General features: G+C 42.8%; 2 protein-coding genes across 4 annotated transcripts in view; one reads left to right on the top strand and one right to left on the bottom strand.

Moving 5' to 3' along the window:
- Nucleotides 1–6,074, top strand: part of NOXO1 (NADPH oxidase organizer 1) — a 46,368-nt gene extending 40,294 nt beyond the window's left edge. For both annotated transcript variants that reach the window (XM_087912556.1, XM_026704026.2), the window contains exons 5-8: nucleotides 845–1,038; nucleotides 2,752–2,856; nucleotides 3,480–3,597; nucleotides 4,491–6,074. In XM_087912556.1, the coding sequence (XP_087768682.1) occupies nucleotides 845–1,038; nucleotides 2,752–2,856; nucleotides 3,480–3,597; nucleotides 4,491–5,124 (1,051 nt within the window). In that variant the 3' untranslated portion in view covers nucleotides 5,125–6,074. The remainder of the gene's footprint in view (nucleotides 1–844; nucleotides 1,039–2,751; nucleotides 2,857–3,479; nucleotides 3,598–4,490) is intronic.
- A 1,021-nt stretch (nucleotides 6,075–7,095) lies between these two features.
- The window catches only part of TBL3 (transducin beta like 3), a 34,467-nt gene continuing 19,019 nt past the window's right edge, over nucleotides 7,096–22,543 (bottom strand). For both annotated transcript variants that reach the window (XM_026704010.2, XM_087912555.1), the window contains 9 exons: nucleotides 21,572–21,713; nucleotides 19,626–19,856; nucleotides 18,436–18,506; nucleotides 17,011–17,167; nucleotides 13,410–13,468; nucleotides 12,011–12,114; nucleotides 10,603–10,674; nucleotides 8,766–8,924; nucleotides 7,096–7,340 (listed from right to left, as the gene is read on the bottom strand). In XM_026704010.2, the coding sequence (XP_026559795.1) occupies nucleotides 7,225–7,340; nucleotides 8,766–8,924; nucleotides 10,603–10,674; nucleotides 12,011–12,114; nucleotides 13,410–13,468; nucleotides 17,011–17,167; nucleotides 18,436–18,506; nucleotides 19,626–19,856; nucleotides 21,572–21,713 (1,111 nt within the window). In that variant the 3' untranslated portion in view covers nucleotides 7,096–7,224. The remainder of the gene's footprint in view (nucleotides 7,341–8,765; nucleotides 8,925–10,602; nucleotides 10,675–12,010; nucleotides 12,115–13,409; nucleotides 13,469–17,010; nucleotides 17,168–18,435; nucleotides 18,507–19,625; nucleotides 19,857–21,571; nucleotides 21,714–22,543) is intronic.

Below are 22,543 nucleotides of genomic sequence, written 5' to 3'. Positions count from 1 at the left end.
CCATTGCCAAGCATCTGAATTTTGACCATGTGGGGAGCAGCAATGGTTGTAAGGGTGAGAAACAGTTTTTTTTAAGTGCTATTGAAACATTGAATGGTCACTCAATGAACTGTTATAAGTCAAGGACTACCTGGAACTTAATGGTGAGATTGCAAGATCTGATCTTGACTGGGTAAGCCTGGGAGGGGAAGGAAAAGTCAGAATTTCACAAGCTGTTTTCCTTTATTCAGCAAGCAAGACTGAAAAACGAGCAGATTGATTCAGGGAGTGCTCTAAGGTTACAAGAGTTCCATATTGATATGAAGAGGAAATTGCAAAATATGCAATCCAAAAGGTCTTCCGCAAAGCCACCGCAAAAGGGCCTCAGAACTGCTTGCATGGGCACCTCCTGGGGCTCGCTTGGGTTTCGGTAGGGCGCCTTTCCAGCCGCCCCAAGAGCAGAAAGGGAGCTGGCAAAGCTCCATGCCCAGGTCCAAGCAAGGATCCCTGCAGAAACCCAGCCCGGTGCTGCCTGCTGAGAAAGCCCAGCCCTGACTGGGGGTGGCTTGAAAGGGTGCTGGGCCAAAGGCTTGGGCTTTTTCAGCCAGTCCCCAGAGAGGAGGAGGAGGAGGAGCCCTGCCAACTTCTCCCGCTGACTGGCCAAGCACCCAGGTGGCAATCAGGGGGCCACAGGGGCCCTCACCAGTCCCTTCCTTCAGCACTGCGGTCCTTGGAGCATTCGCTGAACAAATGGTCATAAGCCGAGGACTGCCTGCAGCAGCTGTTACGAGCTGCAGTTTTAGGAACCCCTGGAAGACGCTGCGGTGGCAATATCCATTCAAATGTCATGACTTTCCTCCTGCAGCATCATTGTTTTGCCTTCTGAAATGGGAGAGAGGAAGAAAGAGGCTCCCAGGGCACCCATTCCGACCATCACCCAGCCGGTCATCTCCCAGATGTACCAATGTGTTGCACCCTTTCGAACTCAAGACACCCAAAACAAGCCCTTTGAAGCCACCAAGGCAGAAAAGCTGGAAGTGCTGATGAAGGACAGGACAGGTAGGGAACCCTGTGCCTCCTGGCAGAAATTGGATGTCAAGGCCTGGCTGCATGTTGTCTGTGGGCACTCCCGAACATGGTTCATTTATTATTTATTTACTAGCTGATAACCCGGCATCGCCCAGGTAATTATTTATCCCAATCCTATATTAGACAGGAAAATCCTTTGGTCGGGGCTCACGCTGTTGTACTGTCTCTTGTGCAACATTGCAAGTCTTCCTTGGAGGGCTGAGAGGGAGCCCCCTTCTGGAGTACTGGAGTACTGTGGAGCCGTTACCATGGCAAGTCCACTGTGCTGTACAGTAGAAGCCATTTTAAGGCACACACACACACACACACACACACTCTCACACACACACCCAAGGGGTGTCAGTTCTGGAGAACCAGTAGCAGAAAATTTGAGTAGTTTGGAGAATGGACAAATCCCACCTCTGACTGGAGATTTTACAGTATTCTTCCCCTGCCAGGCCCACCAAGCCACACCCACAGAACCGGTAGTAGAAAAAAATTGAACCCCACTACTCTCACACACACACACACACACATCCGTTTTTATATATATATATATAATTTAATGAATTTATTTATATTTTGCCGTTATTATTTGTAGAAGCCCTGAGTTACAGGGCAGTAAAGATCTCTACTATTCCTTCCTTCTCCTACTCGCCCCCCACAACCACCCTGTGAGGTGGGCTGGGCTGAGAAAGATTGACTGGCCCAAAGTCCCCCAGCCAGCCTAAGGCAGGACTAGAACTCACACTCTCCTGGTTATTGACCCAAGAACACTCAATTGGCTTTAATGCCTAAGACTCACTATCTCACCCTTTAACCACTTCTAAGCCACAAATCATGATTTACAAGCTACCCTTGGAAAGTTCACACAACAGGCTGAACCAAAATCAAACTAAATGTATCATGTGGATGTATGAATCCAACCAAGGATAATAAGATATACTGGATGCAGTATTCTAATGGTGGCCTTACTAAGGCTTTGTACTATTACTTCACGTGACCTGATTCTATCCTACCAGTTGATGCAGCCTGGGATTGCATTGGCTATTTTGGCTGCTGCCGCAAACTATTGGCTCCTATTTAAGTGACTGTCCACTCAGACTCCAAGATCCCTCTCACAGTTACTAGCTTTCATCTAGTCTGTACCTGTACTTTTGATTTTTCTTACCTAAGTTTAAGACCTTGCTTTTCTGTTACATTAAATTTGATTTAGTTAGGTAGGGCCCAGTGTTCAAATATGTCGAGATCCATCTGGATCTTGAGCCTATCTTCCCGAGTGTTGGCTCTTCCTGCCAGCTTGGCATCGTCTGCAAATCTGATGAGTTCCCCTTCTGTTCTCTCATGTAAATAGTTTATGAAGATGTTGAAGAGTCTTGGCCTGACAGACCCTTGATGTACTGTTCACGAAGCCATCAGCAACCCAGGTCAACTGAAGGAAGTCTTTGGAAGCAAATTTGGGGGGAATCATTTGCTGAGGCCCAGGAGAGGCCCAGATCCAAGCCTAGCTGGCTGTTCACCAGGCCATGTCAATGTGGCTTCACCCTCGACATGCTTTTAAGGTCCAATTATGGCTCCCGAAGGAAGCTGAGGGCCTTTGGGTGGGAACAGAAGATAGATGTTTGCAATCCCTCCATGCCTGTTTTTTGCCCCAAGGAATGCACCCAGCTCATTTCTTGACCCCTCCATGATCTCTTGCCTCAGGATGGTGGCTGGTGGAAAACAACCGAAAGCAAATCGCCTGGTTCCCAGCTCCGTACCTGGAGGACAGCAAAGAAATGCCCATTATGGAAGAAAACGACGAGGAAGGTGAATCCTAACTGCCCCCCTAACTCTTTCTGTAGACCAGTGCTTTCCAAACATGACAATTAAGATATGTGGACTACAATTCCCATGTTCCCTGGGGAATTCTGAGAGTCAAAGTCCACATCTCTTAAAGTTTCTAAGATTGGGAAATACTATTGTAGTACAGAGATAATGGCATGAAATCGTGCAGATCCAACCATTTTTTTCTATTTCTAAAGGCTGTGGAGCCAATCCCCTTCCCAGCCAGATCTTCAGATCAGGAACTGGTGTTGCATTCTGGTGGTCCCAGGGTCCCTGCACACCCATCCGTCTGTTTTAGATTATTTTACCTTTTTAAAAGGAATGTTATGTTGGCAAGAAAACTCACATCAGCCCACTGGCATTTTTACAATATGGGCGATCCTTGACTTACGACTGTTTGTTTGAAGACAGTTCAAAGTTACAAGGCGTCTTTGCACTCACACTTCTTCTTCTTCTTCTTCTTCTTCTTCTTCTTCTTCTTCTTCTTCTTCTTCTTCTTCTTCTTCTTCTTCTTCTTCTTCCTCTTCCTCTTCCTCTTCCTCTTCCTCTTCCTCTTCCCCTCCTCCTCCTCCTCCTCCTCCTCCTCCTCCTCCTCCTCCTTCCAGGGATGTTCTATTATGTCACCAAGGCCTACAGAGCCAAGGAACCAGATGAACTCTCCCTTGAGTTTGGGATTGTGGTGGAAGTGCTGGAGAAATCAGACAGTGGCTGGTGGCTGGTTTGGTAAGCCAGGAGGTGGGCTGGGCTGTGGGGGAGGAACTCCGTTTGGGCACATCAATGGGGCACTGGCCAGTTTCTGCCCACAGACCATGACATGGTGTCTACTAGTTGTTGACAGCCTGATAAGAAATATTGAATACTGCATTATACTTGCTACCTTGAAACATTAGCAGACAAAAACCTTGGGCTCTCTTCACCAAATCAAGAGGATCTGGTAGCACCTTTTCAGAATAACAAATATTATGAAGAGATTACCTTTCTGGAGTTGTAGTTCACTTAGTCAGAAACAATGGAATGATTAGACATTCATTCTGTGGAGGTCCTGCAAGTGGTGTGTTGCTTGTTGGGCTGGGCTGGACTTTGAGGGCAATCCGTGACAGGGGGAGTCCTGGAAGAACGAGAGCCTGGCAATCAGGGAGGCAGGCCAAGCAAAGGCCTCTGAGGGGTAGGGAATCGCTACATAAAATCCTCCACAGGTTGATCAACTCTATTTGTGTTGAGAAATGATGGAAATTGTCATCCACCAGAACTGGACAATGGCTGTTTGTCCCCTTTCTTGCTTTTTCCTCTTTGGGGAACAGCATCCAACTCTCTGTGGAGCTAAAGGAGAGTTCAAAATTTCTTCCAAAATCCATATGCAGAAATTAGAAAGTAGAAATTTCACAAGAGAGTTAATATTAGGACGTTGGCATTAAAAAAGAAATCAGCTTTTATTGAAGAGATTGGGGCTATCCCTCTCTCCACAATGCCATAGATCCAGGTCTGTAGTTGTTGAGAAGCAACATGCCTAGAGGTTATGGCTGACCCAACAATGTGTTGGGCTAGGCTAATCAAGCAGACCTTGTCGTGGAGCTGAGGCACCCTCTTCCTGACCTGTCCTCCTTTTGGCTTCCCAGGTACAATGGAACCACAGGCATTGTTCCCTCCCTGTTTCTCCAGCCGTACAGAAACCCCCTTAGCAAATTCCTGGCTCTTGCCTCTCCCTCCTTAGGCAGCTCCTTGCCAAACCTCACCGAAGCCCCCAGTCTCAGCAGCAAGAGTTGCACAGCCCAGCCAAAGAGGAACCAGGTTTACCTCAGCCAGAAGATGCAAAGCAAAGACACTGGCTCACTCGAGGGCCAAGGCATTCGTTCTCCAAGTAGAAGTTCCACCTCAGGAAATTCCAGTCCAGCCTCTGGGAAAGAGAGGTGGTCCAGCAGCTCTGGGAATGGTAGTGGTCCCTCTGATCCTGAGGGCCACCTTGTCCTCACAGAGACGCTTCTCCAGACATCTGGCACCCCAGGAAGCGCCTCCTTAAGCCAGCAGCAGCAGAACCATCCGGGCTTTGAAGGGGAATCTTCCGGAGAACCTGTCCATTTGCTTCCCTCCTCTGGTGTGGGCTCCTTGCCTGGTGGTCCCATTGTGCCCCCACGCCCCTCCCCTTGTGAAATCCTCCAAAAATGTAGCAGCCTAACCAGAAGGGCTCTGCAGAGATCTCTGGAGCAGCCCAGCTGGTTCCCAGCTGTGGAAAAGAAAGTAAGTGCCAACTGACATCATTGGACTCCAAGATTTATTGATATACAAAATACCTGTTGTGTGTGGAAGGAATCACCGAGTTCCTTACTCAAGGTTAGAATTGAGAATTGTCCCCTTCTAAAGTCAGAGGGTCTGGCTGAAGCGGCACAAAAGATGACCTTCTTCCACTGAGGGATACACCTCCATTTCCCTAGAGAGAGACCAAGCTGAAAGCATCACTTTAACAGCTTTCATCCTGGAGCCAATGCCTTGGAAGGGAAAGGAGGGGACATTTTTCACCAGGTTGGGTCACATCACCTCCTGCAACGGGCTGCCATTTCGCCATGCTGGATGGAGCTGACACATATCTGTGTGGAGCACTGAGAATATTTTGTGAAGGACTTAACCCAATTCTGCCTAAACAAAAGAGATGGGCAAGTAGAGCTGAGTCCTGCGTGGCCCTTAGAAGTTCTAGTAATCCTACTTTCTACTCAACTATCAACATAGTTGATACGAAGTTGTTGGCTGACGTATCCAAGTTGGGGTCTACAGTAGATATTTAATATGATATACTGGAATGGAGGCATTTTAATACTTTTAATATTCCTTACTTATTAATGTATTTTAATATTTTAGTAACTGATTTCTGTCTAGAGGTTTGAAGGTTGTTAGAGGTATACAAATACAAAATAATAAAATGACATGTAATTAATATGTGTTCTTTCAAACTCCAAGCAATCTACCTGTGAAAAATAAAATTACTTACTTTGTCTCTTCCCCCCCCCCTTTTTTTTTAAAGTTCAACAAGTTGCATTTCACAGAGACTTTCCTCACTTCTTTCACTCACAGAATAATAATTCCTGTTATGGGGAACAACCTTATCCACTCATGGACAGCAACAGGGTGTGTATTAAATTTGGAAATTAGTGTGCAACACACTGCTAGATATCTAAACTTAAATAAGCAAATAAAGCACATTAAGACAAGCTAGGTTACGTATTTTTTATTTATTAAATGTGTTTGCTGCCCATCTCACTACAAGGCGATTCTGGCCATCTTATAAGGTTGAAGTCTTCTGTACTGTACTAATGCTATCCAGATAATCATCATGGGCACCAGAGCCACTGAATTTGATGCAGCCAGCCTGACAGCTCTGCTGGGATTGTTTACAGTCTGTATGGTGGGTGGTAGGTACTCTTCCTCACTCTGCTCTTCGTCATCTTAATGTCCAGCAGTTTTTATGTTTGAGAGCTGCCCAGATTTGCCTCTGGACAAGATGAGAGGCACTAAAAAATCGAATACATTGATAAATAAAACAGCCCTTTGAGGTAGTCCAGATCAGCAAACAGACTCCAGAAGGACCACTGGAACTCTTTTGCTAAAGGGTGTAATAATGGAACTTTGAAAGTCTGAGCGAGATGCTCTCTCCTCCTTAGAGCAACAAGGAGAAAAGTGAGGAATCTTGACTTTCTTCCTCACTTCATCCTGTTTTCTGTGCTAAGCTGGTGCTAACCTAAAGGTTGCTGCATCTCTACTTTGAAGCCCTCTGTAAGGTCCTGTTCACCACAGCTGCAAGAGATGGGAGCAAGGCAAAGCCCTTCGCCTGTATCCCCACCTGCTTCGTCTCGCCCAAGCAACCACCCCTGGGGATACAGTCCGAGCAGCAGAGGCTCAGGTGTCCTCCTGCCTTTATGGCCACGACATCTTCCTGCAGAAGCGAGACCTGATCCGTGCACCCTACTGGATTATCATTTGGCTTGTTTGGTTTAGCCTTAACGCGTTGTCCCAACCGTATCAACTGTGGCTTGTTCAATCCTCTATAGTGAAGAGCAACCAGGGCTCAGCAAGCTCGGTGAACTAAGCATGCCATCCACCACCCTCCCAAAAGGTGACTGTGAAACTATGTAGATTAGTTCATCTGTGAAAATTATTGTTAAGGAATTAGGTGTGTTGTTTTTTAAAAGATACTGAGGTGGAGAACTTGTATGGACCAGCAAATGAGACAAGTTTATTTATACAAATAAGCATGTATTTATTATATATTTATTATATAAAGCATTCTTTAAAACATTGTTGGTGAGGGAGGGCCAAACTGTTTTGGGATGTGGACAAGTACTGGCAGAAAAGCTTCAGCCGTCACGTCTCCATGTCTTCGTCCCACCTGGGAGCCTCAGCCAGCCTCATGTTTTGCCACATGAAATCCAGGAACATGGAGGCCTGGAGTAGCCGTCCCAGCCTCTGGAAGTGGCGTTCTGCAAAGAAGAAAAAAGGCATTTCTTCAAGCTTTGGTTTGCAGCAGCCAGGGACAATGCACCTGAATCAAGGGTTTTGGGCCACTGTTTGAACTCTGGTTGCCTAGTTACAGGGGTGGGGTGGGGGCTCTCAGGGTGGTTTCATGGGGTTTTGCCTCAGATCTTGCCTGGATTAACTGCAGTCACTTTTTTCCTAGTAAAAGTACCTTTCCTCTGAATCTAAGCACTGAAGGGTTTTTCTTTCCCAGGATTTGAGTAGAAGCAGACCTGACAATAATTCTGCAATCACAGTATTTTTCCTGTAGGAAATTTACTATAACCAAGAGACACAGGCACTTTAAACAGAGGGCAAAAATAAATATACCGCTGCATTGTAGGAGACATAGTTGTCTCCTGTCAATATCTGAATACAATTTTTCCAACAAGGAGCAAAATAAAGAATTGTCAACCAACTTTATCAAATGTCCATGAACTGTTTCATGATCTCATATTTCTAGGCAATTTCTTATTTAATCACATGATTATAATTTTGTTAATATAGATCATATGAGCTAATAGTTAATCTTTTCCAAGGCTGAGAAGGAAAAAAAAAAACCCTCAGCAGAGAAATATTTAGCTTCACATTCAAAGCAACATAAGATGCTGCAGGCCCATCAGGAAAATTGGAAGTTACATCTGATTACATAATAATGAAACTCCCTGAACTTTGCTTTCTTGGACAGAGCTCAGTCCCAAAGCTGCCAAATGGTTTGGGAATTTCCCTTCTGCCTGGAGCTACGGGAAGCGGGGGGGGGGAGGAGAAGGGAGAGGCGCTTGGTTCTAGAGAAGTTTACCTAGAGGGATTTTTCTACCTTGGGGAGGCCTTCCTGGAAAGATCATCTGCACTCTAAGGCCCCCTTTGCCCTCTGAGGCGCACACCCACCCTGAAACCAGGTTTGTGACTGAGGAACCAATTCCTGTCTGGCAGAAAAAGCTGATTTGCACAGAGTCTCACTGAGCAGCCGGATGATATAAGAAGAATTCAGGAAAAACTCTGCCCTCACTGAAAATCCCCCTGACCTAAAAGATTGAAAATGGGATGGGGGGGGGGGCAGGGCGGGTTTCCACTGTTCCACATATATTGTTTGCTTGAGACACTATAAGGTACTCAGGTAAACAGGCCCTACTTTGGCGGTGAGCCACGATGGGTTGAACAGTAGAAACGTGATGAAGAGCCCAGACCTGCAGAGCAATCAGAGTTGTTAGGTTGTGATAGGGCCGTCACTAAAAACTGAGCTGAGCACACAAGGAGAACTTGTCTCTATTTCCCAAAATATCAAATGTACATTTCAACAGTTAAAGTCTATTTCATCCTATTTAAGCGCAGGTTTCTTGGAGAAACAAGGGTCATCATGTACTGATGAAGTTGGAAGAAGAGCCACTTGCCTGTGTAGGGCAGCAGAGATTCCACCGCAGTTTTGATCCCTTCATACTTCAAGAGATCCTCTGGATTCTCATGCTTGAGGAGGATCTCCACCACTGCCTGGGCCTCGAGGCAGTTCCGTGTATTGGTGTTCCACGTGATGGAAAACTTCAAAACTGCCTCTGGGGGTGGGGGGTGGGAGGAGAAGCACATTAGGAATGAGGGCCTGCCGAGTTCATACCTGCCCTGTTAAGGGCTGTGAGATTAGGATGTGCCTCTTACTGGCCTACTTTATTAAACAAACAAACATGGCCAGTTGACAGCAACCACACAATCACAACAGCCACCTTATTGGCTCCATGTCAATCAGTCCTCCAATCCTTGTCTTCAGGGCATCCCAGAAAAGTAGAAAGTTGGAAGGGGTATGTATGTGTCCATCTTATCTCCAGGGAAATGTTAAGGGAGGGAGCGAGGGAGCCACCGCAGAAGAGGCCCTTTTCCTTAGTCCTCCTAGTTCCCTAATCAATGGGATCCACAACATACTGTGCCTTCCTGCTCCAGTGGGCTGGAATAGGCCTTTAAAGGTGACAAATAGCCCCTTAGATTGTTCATTGGTAAGCAATGCAGTTCCCATAAAAAGGGTGACACATGCACAAATCTCAACTTATGCAGAATTATACGGACTGCTGCATTTTGAACCAACTTGAAGTTTTGAAATGATGAGACTATGAAAGTTGGACACTGGAGAAAATTTAAAGGAACTAAAGATCACAATTAAAGAAAAAGAACACCTACATTTGACTTACAAATACAGTATGGAGCAAAATATTTTAACATTCAATACACTGAAGGATATTTTTGAACAATGAAGCCACAAATAAATATTAAGAGTGTCTGCTTCTAAGTAGAGTATTTAAAATGTTACAGAAGAGAAATAAATCTTACCAGACAATACAAAGATCTGGGTCTGAACTAAAAATGGATTTATAAATGACAGGCTACAAGAATAATATGTAAAAAAAATGCTACTCTGGATATACAAAAGAATTCTGCTGATGTCTTAATAATTAAAAGTAACAAATACAAGTAACAAACTAAGAAGTGACCTGGATAATTTTCCTATAGAAGAAGCTTGTTAAAGTTTTGAATAATTTTGTGAAAAGGAACAAAGAAAAAAATGAAAATAAACTAGGTTCTAGAATGTTAATTTGAAGGAACTAAAGATCAAGATTGTTAAAATTGTTAAAAAGAAGGAATATAAAGTTGGTTTATTTGATCAAATCTAAAATAGATATGGGGTTATCTCTGAGCCCTTAATGGACTTTTGGTGATCAGGACTGAATGATGAGCTTTTAAGGGATTGTTTATAGATAAGAGATGGGGAAAGGAGATTTGTTTCATCTTTAGAAAAGGTGGTGAAGTTACTAAAATACTTGTGAAGGAGGAAGTCATTTCTTTATAAACTTTTCATTTTCTTTACTATATTCTTTTTTCTTTCTTTTCTATTTTCCTTTTTCTGCGCCATCTATTTTTATTCCTACTTTTAGTTTATCTCGAGTCTTTCTTAAAGCTGAGCAACTCTAGCCCAAGGTCCTCTAGCTGGATTTTGGGACTAGAACTCCTTTTCTCCAGCCTGGTATCTTCACCACTTTACCACACTGTGTCCCTCCAAAGGGCCAATTTTCAATAAAAAGAAAGAAGTCTGGACGCAGAACTTCCTCCTATGACCTGCCTTGTTTGTCTTTGGTACACACAGATGTCTGCATGCACCTGTATACATTAAAATACATTTAAATTTTTTTTAAAAATAAAAACCACTCATGTGCATGCGGAAGCTGGGCCAACTTGGTATATACTGACCCTTTTGGTCTTTGCGCAACTTCATCAAATTCCTGGCCAAGTCTTCTTTTCCTCTGGGCTCCTTCAGGATGGCTAAGGGAGACAAGATGACCAGTCGTGATCAAATTCCCGGTGGGCAGAAAACAATGGGACAAAAACGAAGAGCTGAAAGGCCAACTGCACCTGTGATCCTGCTCTCTACTAAGAAAGTCACCCACCCTCCATCATATTCTCAAGGCTGTGTTGGACAAACTACAGGTGGTCCTTGACTTTTGACTATAATTGACCCTGGAATTATGGTCATAAATCATGGCATTCATTACCAGGTGACCACATCCAAATTTATGACCATTTTTGTGATGGTCATTAAATGAATCCATTATATGCAACAGGTGACTTTTGCCGTAATCCAGAAGTAAATGCTGAAAAAAAGCCAAAAACCATGAAAAGCTGCAGTCATGTGCTGCAGGACTCTGCAAATGCAAGCCAGTTACCAAGCACCCAAAATGCGACCGTGGTGGGGTAGCCATCAGGATTTCAAACATAGGTAAGTAACTCTGGAGAGGTCTACAGTAACTTTGGACAATCGCTAAATGACCACCGGTGGTGTGACTGGACACCCAGGCTGCAATTTTTTACCATGCTCATCTGAATAAATGTAGTATGTTGCAGATATCTTTTAATATTAATGCCCTTAAAGGACAAGTACAATATCCTTATATAATTATATATTTACTGATATAATAATATAATTACAACATCCTTGTATGTCAAGATGTACAATGTTTTGAGACTGAGAAACCTGGCTGTCCCTTTAGATGTTGGACCAGGGGATACACTTCATAAGAAAATAAGATCACAAACGAAGTGGGGCATCTTAGTACAAAATTAAATTTGATTTAATGAAATAGGACAAATATTACTCTTCCTGTGTATTTTATTGTCTACTGTAGCTTTAAAAATCATGATTTTTCTTGCAACCTTTAGATTGGCTCTTGAACTAAAGTTTCAGATCTAGCCCAAGGTGCAGGTAGCCTGCCCTCTAAATATGTTTTCTTTTGGGGTTTTTTTCTCCCAATAGCAACACATCCACAACAACTGTGTTCTTCTAAGCGAAGACCTCCCCATCCAGCAAACTGGTAATTATGATAGACTGTGATTCTAGCTGCACATTTACATGTCTATATAGATACCCCATAATATCTCTGGGTGTTTCATAGACAAAACAATTAATTCTATTACGAAATTTGGGGGAAATCAACAAACCCTTTGAAAAAGTAATGCTTGGGCTTTCTTGGAAATAAGCCTATGGAGGCTGATCAGACCTCCTTAGGTGTGATGTGCAGCGTCAGGCCACTGAGTGGGACTCGGGGGTGGGGTGGGGATGGGCGTGCCTGATGAAACTCCCCTGAAATAAGGTCTCACTCACCCTTGATAACGGTCAGCACCGTATGAGGCCGGTCCAGGGAGAGCGCCAAGCCCAGGGCCTTCAGGAACTGCTTCTTGTGCAGCAGGTTAGCCAGCTCCTGGTCTCTGGAAGACAGGAAGATGCAAATGGGGGCTGGGAGCTGCTAGCTAGAGCCGGGGGCCACAGGACTAAAGTGAAAGCCAAGGCAGGTGAGAAGGGACCCACCATCTTTCTTAGATTCGCATGGGGAATTTTTTTCTACACCTGAGTTCACCCCCATTCCTCTGTTGTGTTGGCCATTTAGCTTTTACCACAACGTTAAAGTTGTGTTTCTGACCGAAACACAAAGTGGCCCATGGAAGCACACTCGTACAGCCACTGACTGACCAAAGCCAGCAAGATGGAGATAAGATGGCAGCAAGAGATGATGCCCTTCTGCCAGACCGAGAGGCAGGGAATGGTTTCCTTTCTAATAGTAATTCTGCAAAGGTGAGGAGCTCAAGGGAATTAGAAGGCCCTGGGAAATTTGTCAAGGATTTCCCAAAATGTTAATAACACCAACGACCACCTGGCCATTTCTGTCTAACTGCAACCTTGCAATGGACTGAAGAAAGCCGGAGGTAGCCCAGAAGAGAGTTGCTCTGCTGAAAGGCCTGGTTCCACTTGTGCAAACAAACTCCTTAATTTAAAATTCCTAAGCATGTACTTTCTACTTTTTGTTTGGGCTCATAGGGAGTTGTCCCTTCCCTCAGCATAGCTAAAAAGCTTTTCATCCTGCCCTGAAGCATCTAGTCCACCTTCTCCACAATCCAATTGTGCTGGGACTATTCTTGATGCCTTAGCTGGGAGTTATGCACTTTGCTACACCAGCCAAATGGGACCGAGACCCCAGTCAGTGTCAATTATATAACCCTTTCAGGTAACCACTTGGCTGGATAGAAGAAGAATTGCTGAGAAGCTGTCACACATGGAAACTGTTCAAGTGTTTTTTTAGCTGCAGCTCCCTAATTCAAATACAGCATTCTTTTATAACAGGCAAATGAATTAGACATTTTATGCAAATTCATACTTTTTATAATCTTATTTGCAAGCCTGCAACCTATACACTATATTTATTGCAGTTAATTAAGCAATACATTAAAAAGCAATTAGATGACACCAATTACACACACAACACGTGGCAGATTCCCAAAACAAATTTAGAGACTTCTCTTTGCACAATTACACCTTTTCCAAAATACCTAAAAGCAAAGCTCAGATATTCATCCAGAATACCAACTATATGCTAATAATTTTATATAAGCATGTGGGATCAACTCAGAGAATAGCAGATCCTGCCATGTCAGCTGGAGAGGGCAGCGCCTCTTGCCTAACGACTGGAAGATGAAAACACGCTGAAATGCTGCTCAGGGTTACTCACTTCAGGATCTGTTCCTCTTGCTTTGCTTGCTCTTCTTCGAGTTCTGTTTGAGTGACATCCTTTTAACAGATAGAGACATGAAACACAAATAGAAAAATTGCCCAATGGAGTGGTTGGTGCTTCAGAAGAGAGTAAAACCTTTGAACCACATGAGAACCTGCCAACTTTTTGGAACCAAAGCAACAACCATGCACAGAACACAATATTGCTTCAAACTGTTGGGCACATAGCCATGAAAAGGTGCAACCACATTCATTTGTCAATCATACCAATTATTCTGAGTCCAGAGTAAAATTGTTTTAGGAACCTTTTAGATTTCAGCACATATTGGAAGTGACTTTATGGTTCAAAATCTTTGGATGGCTTTGGAAGGAAAGCAATAGACCACAGACAGGGAGCATCTGACAGCCTCCTCTGTCACCTGCAATGGCACAAGGAGGAAGCATCACTCTCCAGGAATGTGGGACAGTGGGGCTCTTGCAGCCCCAGAGCATCAGCGGGCTGGTGTTTGAACACTTTTCCCCTTCAGGATTCTACTCTGCAGAAGGCTAAGAGCTGGAAAGACAGCTTCTTCCCCTCAATCACTGTTCTTCTTGCTGCTTGTAGTACACTTTTTACTGGACAAATTTAACATGGTGATTGAATCGTTGGGTTATTGCCCAAGTTATTCCACTAAGGAGGCTAAATTTGTCTCATAATTTCATGAACTCATTTCCTTGGCGGAAGCCCTGCGTCTTCCTCCCTCTCTTGATCTTGAATCATTCCATTCATCTCTGGAATGCTCTCAAATGAGATGTAAATTGACTCTTTTCCATATAACTAATTTGGAATTGGATTCAGACTCACACGTACAAAACCAGAGGAGGAGAAAACGTTCGTTAATCCTCACTTTCTCTTCAGCTGCCCCAGAAGACAAAATTCTATCAACCCCTCCGGCTCCAATATCTGGCTCAGATTTGGGATTGAAATATGAACATTCTTCTTTTTAAAATTAACTAAGTAATTCAAGGCCATATTATTGACTGACTGAAACATGTTCAACGATGTGGATATGTTTTATATGAAAAGGTTGAATTTTTAATGAATTTATTATTTAATTTTTAAAAATGATAGTTACCTACCATTCAGGAGATCTTCTGGTAGGTTATAATCCAATCCATTACATATCTATTAAGAATTTATCTAATTAATTATGTTATGATGTACCTTAAATTATTTCTTAATATTTTTCTTATAGCAATTGGTCTTTACAGTAGCTTGGCCTACATGATTACTCCTGGTTGTCTCTAAGCTATATAGGTAATTAAAATGAGTCTTCCCATAAATAAGTCTACAATAAGTCTCACTCTTTCTGAGAGCTTGTTCCTGTGCTACTAGATTGGTGGGTCAAATTTCCGATCTTCTAGAAGTACATCTACGGCATAACCATAGAATGACACCAATAAAAGTTGCTAGCAGAACAGGATGCCACATTTGGAAATTTTGTGCATCTGTATATCAAGTTCAACACTTCCTTTGGAATGTTAACAGTTCTGACTCAGACTGATATATATTTCTGTTTCCTCCTCTGAAGTTGGAGACAAAGCTCTGACAAAGAAGAAAATATGGTATCAAATCCTCTCAGTGGTTCTTGACTCTTTCTAAAGTTGAGGAGTCCTGAGTGGTGGAAATGGTGGAACTCAATAGGGGGGAGTTCAGACCAGCCCACTGGACTTTAGGATTTACTTGTATGGGATCCCTTCCTGGGAGACTCTTGGAGGATTAATTAACAGCTGGATTTTAGTTGCTGTTCCAGTTGCTATCTTGGCACCTATCTGAAAATGAGCCTTTCAGATAAGCTATTGCACAAAAAGTGCAAAACGATCTATTAGTTACCCCTGGAATGAGAAGATCAATCCTTATAAGTATTCTAAAAGATGAGAGATGTATCACAAATACAGAGCAATCTTCCAGAGCAATTTATGCTACAAAAGTTTTCTTTCTCTTATAAAGCTAAAATAGTAGAGTACGCAGCTTAGCAGACTGCCTTGTTTTTAAATGGAACTGCTATAAAGCAACAATTCATCCATACACCCCTTGGAATAGTACCAGCCAATCCCAAGTACTGAATGCTTCCTATCAGTCTGAAGAGATGCAACCCCAAAATAAAAATGCTGACTGCTATCTCAACTGCCAAAATTCTTCTTGGTAAGAACTGTATTTATATTAAATTTAGAAGCTGGAATGATACCATTCCTTCTTTGCAGCCTCTGGTAATCTGCAATCCAAGTGAACTATTGAAGAAGGACAGATCTAAGACTCTTAGGTACATGCAATATGGGAAACTTACCAAATTTGTGACAGCTTGCAAAATTAATTCATAGTAGATTTTTAAATTAATATTAAGGAGGACTCAACCAAGAAAGCATTGTATATATATTCTCTTACCAAATGTTATTACATTCCATCCTTTACCTGTATTAATGAACTGTAGAAAAGCAAAACAAAAACCTGGACAAAATATATTTGGGGAAAAAGTCACTTTAAAATATTGAAATTCAGGAGCTATCCTAAAAAACACAGGTGTGCTTTTGTCCTCCCTACTGCTGATCTAAATGAGGTGTGGCATCTAAGTGGATTTCTCCCCTGAAGAATCAGGAAGGTAAGTGAGGCTACTTCTAGACCCAGTGCTTTGCACAAAAGAAGCAGCAAGCTAAGCAATCAATAGTAAAACCCAGCAGCAAATGCTGGTTTGCAAAATGTGGCCATGAAAGAGCCCTGGTGGAGCAGTGGTTAGAACGCAGTATTGCAGGCTGACTCTGCCCACAGCCAGGAATTCGTCCTGACTGACTCAAGGGTGACTCAGCCTTCCAGCCTGCTGAGGTCAGTAAAATGAGGAGCCAGATTGTTGGGGGAAACATTGTAAACATCCCAGAGAGTGGTGTAAAGCACTGTAAGTCTAGGTACTATTGCAGATTTAGAAGCAGATTTAGCTTGTATTTGGTTGTATTAATACAATAATACTGAAAAGCTCTTTCAAAGGGGCTTTCAAAAATTCAGCTGTGCAGAATGCTTTTGGAAATAAAACACTGAATACATCACACCAAATCTGTATCAGTTGCTCTAGTACTTGTTTGTTTCAATTTAAGAGCCTGGCTCTATTTTGTTTAGGACCAGATTAACTGAGGTTCCATCTATATTCATGTGACAATTACCAGGTCTTAAGATCAACCAAGCTCTGGCCTTTCATTAACATCAACCAAGTTAACAGGTATCACAATAAGATCTGTTCAGTTGTCGCTCTATGTTTGTGGGAAAATGAGGAATTCCTGAATGACTTCAGTTTCCAAATTTTAAATCAATGGCACAGATTGATAAACTGACGGGCTTGGCTCCATGAAGAAATGAACAAGTAGCACTGACCGATGTCGTTGAGAAATGGCAGCCCTTTATTACAGATTGAATCAATACTGTGACAGGATCCTGTCGCTTAGAATACTTAGTCCTAGGGAAGCCTAATAAGGAGAATAATAAAGATCAAAAATAAGAAAAAAAAGAAGGTAAAGCAGATAAGCCAGGCTAGAATTGGGAGCTTAAGATCAGCCAACTTTGCAGGTTCTACCTTCCACAATAAGACCTTTGAATCTGTGGAGCCGGTCACCACGGTATCATCCTTCTTGTTAGCATCCAAGGCCCATACTTTGTTGTCGTGAGCATCTAAAGTCTTCACACACTCATTATTTTTGATTGTCCAGAGTTTCAGGAGACCATCAGCACCACTTGGGGAAAGAGAAGCAAGAATGACCTGGGGCATTTACAATTTGGCATCACCTCCCATCTTTGGAAAGGAAAATGCACTCAAGATGGTTTACTTGTGAAAAAGTCAGAATTAAAATAATGGGGGGGGGGAACCCCAGCAAGAACAGAAGAGGAAAAAAACCCAAACAGAAGTAAAACTATCCTCAAATCTACTGTATGTCAAAATAAGAATACTTATAACGGGAGCAGTGAGCAAGCCAGGGCGTGGCCATGGCCATGAAATTTCCCATGGCTGGCGGGGTGGGGACTTCCCTCCTGAACGAACAGAATTCTGCATTTAAAAGCTGGAATTCTGTATTTGTCAGTAATGTTCTTTCTTGTAGAAGAGAGGCAGACAAACAGGCATTGTGGGAATTTGAGGCCAGACACTCGATTTTGAATGAGGGGTGGTTTCTCCCCACTTCACCCAAAAAGTTTGTCAAGGAAAGGAGAAATCCTAAATGGGATTCCAAACTCAGTTCAGTAAAGATAAATTGGAACAGAATCAATCAAAGAGGGAAAAAAATCCACACTGATCTTGTGACCAGCAGAAAGTGATTGCCAATGTCCTCTCCTTTCCCTCAGAAAACCTCACCCTGCAACAAAGAGCCAGAGGAAAGCCCAACCCTGTTTTATCCCATAGGCTAACTGTCTGAATGGAGGAATCCCAGGAGAGGGACCTGTGTGCCGATCACTGACCCCACTTTCTCTTATTTGGGGCTGTGGATCCGGGCCTGCATCTCTGCATCTCTCCCAGGCAACTCTTTCCTAGAAAGCAGCAAGTCCTGTCACGTGAAGTGAAACTGCTTGCCCAGTCAGGACACCTAAGAAACCACGTAAAACCTTGTTCCCAGGTACCGTGGTTTTGGAAGGGGGTCAATTATGTGCCGTTCTTCTGTTTATCTGTCTTTGACTTGTTCTGCAAGTTACAGTTTAGAAGGGCTGTTTCTTTCAACTGCTACGTTTAGACAGGGGCAGAAACAGGGAATAAGATTCCTGTGCCTGGTGGAATAAGGGATTAAATATAGTTTTTTTTACTAGCCAAGACATGAAGAAGTATTTTGCCTATCTACAGGTAACATTTTTTTATTTCTCTTATCACAACACAGGAAATACCTTTGGCCACACAGATTAAGCACCCTGGCCAGCAGCAGCTCTCCAAGCCAGAGTTTTACTAGCCCTCCTTGGAGACATTGCAAGTTCTGCCACATCAGCCTCAGCAAACAATCTCTTTTTCTGGTGGGCATACCTGCTAAGCACCTGTCCTCCTTCGCTCACGAAGATGACCTTCAACACAGAGGCATCATGACCTTCAAAAGTCTGATGAGGGAAGGAAAGATGAGAGGTGAGCATGAATACTGAGGACAGTCTAATTCCTTCAGGCACCTAAATTACTGCACAGGTCAGAGAAACGGGAAGGAAAAATACTTTAAAATGTTACTTCCATACAAAGATCTGTTATTCCAATCAAATCCAAACAAGGTTGTTAGCTTTCATAACCAAAATATATCTACAGGAAGACTTTGTGTAACAACTGTCCTGTTTAGCAACCTTTCAAAGTTATGCTAGCACTGAAAGAGTAACTTTATGGCCAGTCCTTGCACTTGCAACTGTCGCAGTGTCACGAGGTCATATGCTCACTATTTGCGCACTTCATAACTGGCTTCTGACAAGCGGAATCAATGCTTTCTTAGCTTGTAAAATTGCAAATCACAGTCACGTGTTTAATGACCTGCAATGCCAAGTTAGAACAGTCTTTTAGTGCTATTTTTTTCTTTTAAAATGTCTACTTCTATTATTATTTACAAGACACAACCATTTAATAAAAATAGTGCTTTGTTCATTTTTGAAACAGTCTTATTCAATAATGAAGGGAACTATTTAGCATTCCATAATTTTGAATATCTTTTTTCTGCAGAGTTCTTTTTTTCTTGCTTGCTCCTATAATAAATAAATTCCAACTTCTCTCAGAGCAACAGTTTCTAACTTCTTGTAGATTATCCCACCCACCCTGGTCAAGTGCATTTTTTATTTCTCTACTAGCTGGAAATGCATTAAGGTAAGCTGCTAAATGTTTTGTCCACAACTATATTCATGAAGAATATTCATGAACTGGCAGACACGGTTAACAAGGTCAGCCAATGGGACCTGCATTGGGGGCTGAGACTGGGAGAGAGTCGGGGCGTGGCTTAGCTCCCCGTTCTCAGTTCTAAAAGAGAAACTGAAACTTACTCGCTTGCCTGCTGAACTAAAGTGAAACTATTTTTCTTCTCTGCTTGTGTTTTGCCTGTAACTTTCTACAAGTTGGAAGAATCTACTATTGATATTGTAAACTTTACTTAATATGTTATTACGTATATAAAGAAGTTAATGAATCCTGCTGAATCAGTCATCTGTGTTTTTTGGATTTGAATTTCTGCTGCAAAATCTGACAAATACCTTCAGACAGCTAAAGTCCTGCAGATCCCAGATCTTCACAGTCCCATCTGCTGAAGAGGTGGCCAAGACCTGGTCTACTGGGGAGAACTGCACACACCAGATGCCACGTTTGTGTCCAGAGAAGACTCCGAGTAGCACACAATTTTCACAGTTCCACAGCTTGGCTGTCTTGTCCTGGGAACCTGTGGCAACTAGCTTGTCATTTGGAGACACTGCCACACTATTAACATCCTAAACATGAAGAGAGAACAGTGGTGTATCAAGTTATAGGAAGGTTTATTATGGCGCACATTGCTACGTTCTGCCCTGCCGCGTGGAAGATCCCTGGAACCTCGACAGCTCAAACTCCTCTTAGGTAGGTGTGTTTCACATCACTTCAAGTCTATTTTATGAAATCTGCAATTACCTCATTTATCTAATCTAGTGGTTAAGGCACCAGGCTGGAAGTGGGAAACTGTGAGTTCTTAGACATGAAAGCTGACTGGGTGACTCTGGGCCAGTCACTCTCTCAGCTTAACCCACCTCACAGGGTTGTTGCTGTGTAAAAAGGTAAACATAATAAAAGTAGGATAAAAATATCTAATAGTAATTAATTAATTAATTAATAATTTACAGCCAAGACATAGATTGCTTTTCTTTTATTATGAATCCAGTCAGGCTGCTTTATAAGATTTGCATATCTCCCCCCCCGCCCCGTGTGTGTGCGTGTGTGAAGTTACAGACTACCTAACATCATGTTTATGATCTGAAGCAACAATGAAGCTTGAGGGATTGTTATAGGAAAGGAAAACAGTAAAACAAGAATTTAAAGCTTTAAAGAACCATTCCAAATCAGTATTTTTGGCTATCCATATGAAAAAGCAAACAGGTTAAAAACACTTTTCCTTTTAGCTTTTTAAAATCTCTTTGGCCTAGAATGGTAATTGACTGAGTACTTCTATTAATATAATCTAGTTTCTAGACCACAAACCAAACCATCCCATTTTTGCCCTCCCTGGCATCCAGAAGCACTCTGCAGGCCAAGAAAAGTGCCCGTTTTTGGCCTCCGGTGGTCCCATTTTTGCCCTCCGGGACCTACAGACACCTTGAAGGCCAAAAATGGGCACTTTTTGGCCTGCAGAGTGCTTCTGGACACTGGGGAGTGCAAAAACAGGACAGGCTTTGGGAGGCCAAAAATAGGCCTCTATTCACTGTATAAGATGCACAGACATTTCCACCCACTTTTTTTTTGGGGGGGGGGGGTGTCTTATACTCCGAAAAATACGGTACTTTTGTTAAAAAACATAGAACATTTAATGCTAAAATACAGAAATTCTGATCTGAAACCAAGCATGACCAGTGTTAAAATGCATGCACACATAATACTCTCTTAAAATTAAGGATGGAAAACGGATGGGAAGATTCAGGTAGAAAAGGGTAGAGGTGACAGATATTGGCATACTCTTGATTATAGTCAGGAAATGAAGCATAGAGTGATCTATATAGAGATCTGTTCACTGCTCATCCTGAACATGACATTCTCCAGATCCAGAAACATCACAGGTTGCCTTTGGTGAGGCCCTCTGACTGGATTCTGCAGAGCATAGAAATGTCCTTCCACTCCACTCTATTTGCTTTTGTAATCGGCATCTGCATTGGAGAGGCAGTTTGGTGTAATGGTTAAGGCACCAGATTAGAAACCAGGAGCCTGTAAGTTCTAGAAAGTCCTGCCTTAGGCACAAAGCCAACTGAGTGACCTTGGACCAGTCAGTATCTCTCAGCCCAAGGAAGGAGGCGATAGCAAATCATGGCAGAAATGCGGTGAAAAACCTGCAGGGACCTGTCCAGGCAGTGGCCAGAGTCCAGTCTGACCTGAAGGCACATACACACACTTATACACACACAAAAACCACACACCCCAGCATCCACCTCCAATCCCAGCTTTTCAGATCTTCTGAATGTATTACCTTATCGTGTGCCACTTCTGTTTGTCTGGCTTGTAACACCACTATCTGGTTCTCTTTTTCATTGATGGTGGGAAATTTAGGAAGAAGCCACACTTTCATTGTGCGATCTTGGCTGGCTGTGATCAGAAAATTCTCTTTTGTTCTGGAAAAAAAGACAAACCAGGTAGAAAAAGAGCGATATAGATGGTGATTATCATTATTATTGTTGTTGTTTTCATAACTGCTTTTCCTCTCTGGGAAGTTGATGTTAAAAATGAGGCAAGGTAAATGCATTAAAACATCCAACACTCATACGATTAGGACTGAATATTGCTAAGGTGATTAAATGCCAAATTGAACGGTGGGCAAAGGCTCTCCTAGAGCCCTCTAAAGAGAACATTTAGTGGCAGCAATGCCTACGCTGGAGGTTTAGAGCACTGCTTGTCAACTATGACAAGTTCCAGGGACAAAGTCCAGCTTCCCAGGATGACCAACTGCCAAAATTCTCAGTAATAAGTCCGCCTTCCAAAATTTGCCATTCTGAAGGTTGTCAACATTCCTCCAAGGCCCCAGAGGTTATCATCTTACTCAACCGAAGGTGCTTGGATGCTGGCTGTCACTCTCCCTCTTTTGCGCAGGTAGATTTCATAAGAAGACAGTTACATTTACCCATTTGGTTGGAGCTGCTGGGAATAATCTCTAGACTAGCATTTCTTACCTTGGCAACTTGAAGATGTGTGGACTCCCAACTCTCAGAATTCTGCAGCCAGCTTTCTGGGTGGAGAATTCTGGGAGTTGAAGTCCATACATAAATTGCCAAGGTTCACAGGATCAGAGCTCTACACTGCAGTGAGAAGCCAGAGCAGGGAAGTTGTTGAGGGCCATAATAGTAGAATTTAGGGAGCACGCTGTAAGCATTCTCACAAAATAGCTGCTATTTTATTTTATAGTCCAATTTATACTCTGCCTTTGTTTATTCCAATAATCAAAGAA

Source organism: Pseudonaja textilis, chromosome 14, assembly GCF_049901715.1.
Source record: "Pseudonaja textilis isolate UNSWEBS1 chromosome 14, rPseTex1.2, whole genome shotgun sequence".
Classification (NCBI taxonomy): Eukaryota; Metazoa; Chordata; class Lepidosauria; order Squamata; family Elapidae; genus Pseudonaja; species Pseudonaja textilis.
The sequence above is the reverse complement of the archived record's forward strand: the minus strand, read 5'-3'. Positions and strand labels throughout refer to the sequence as shown.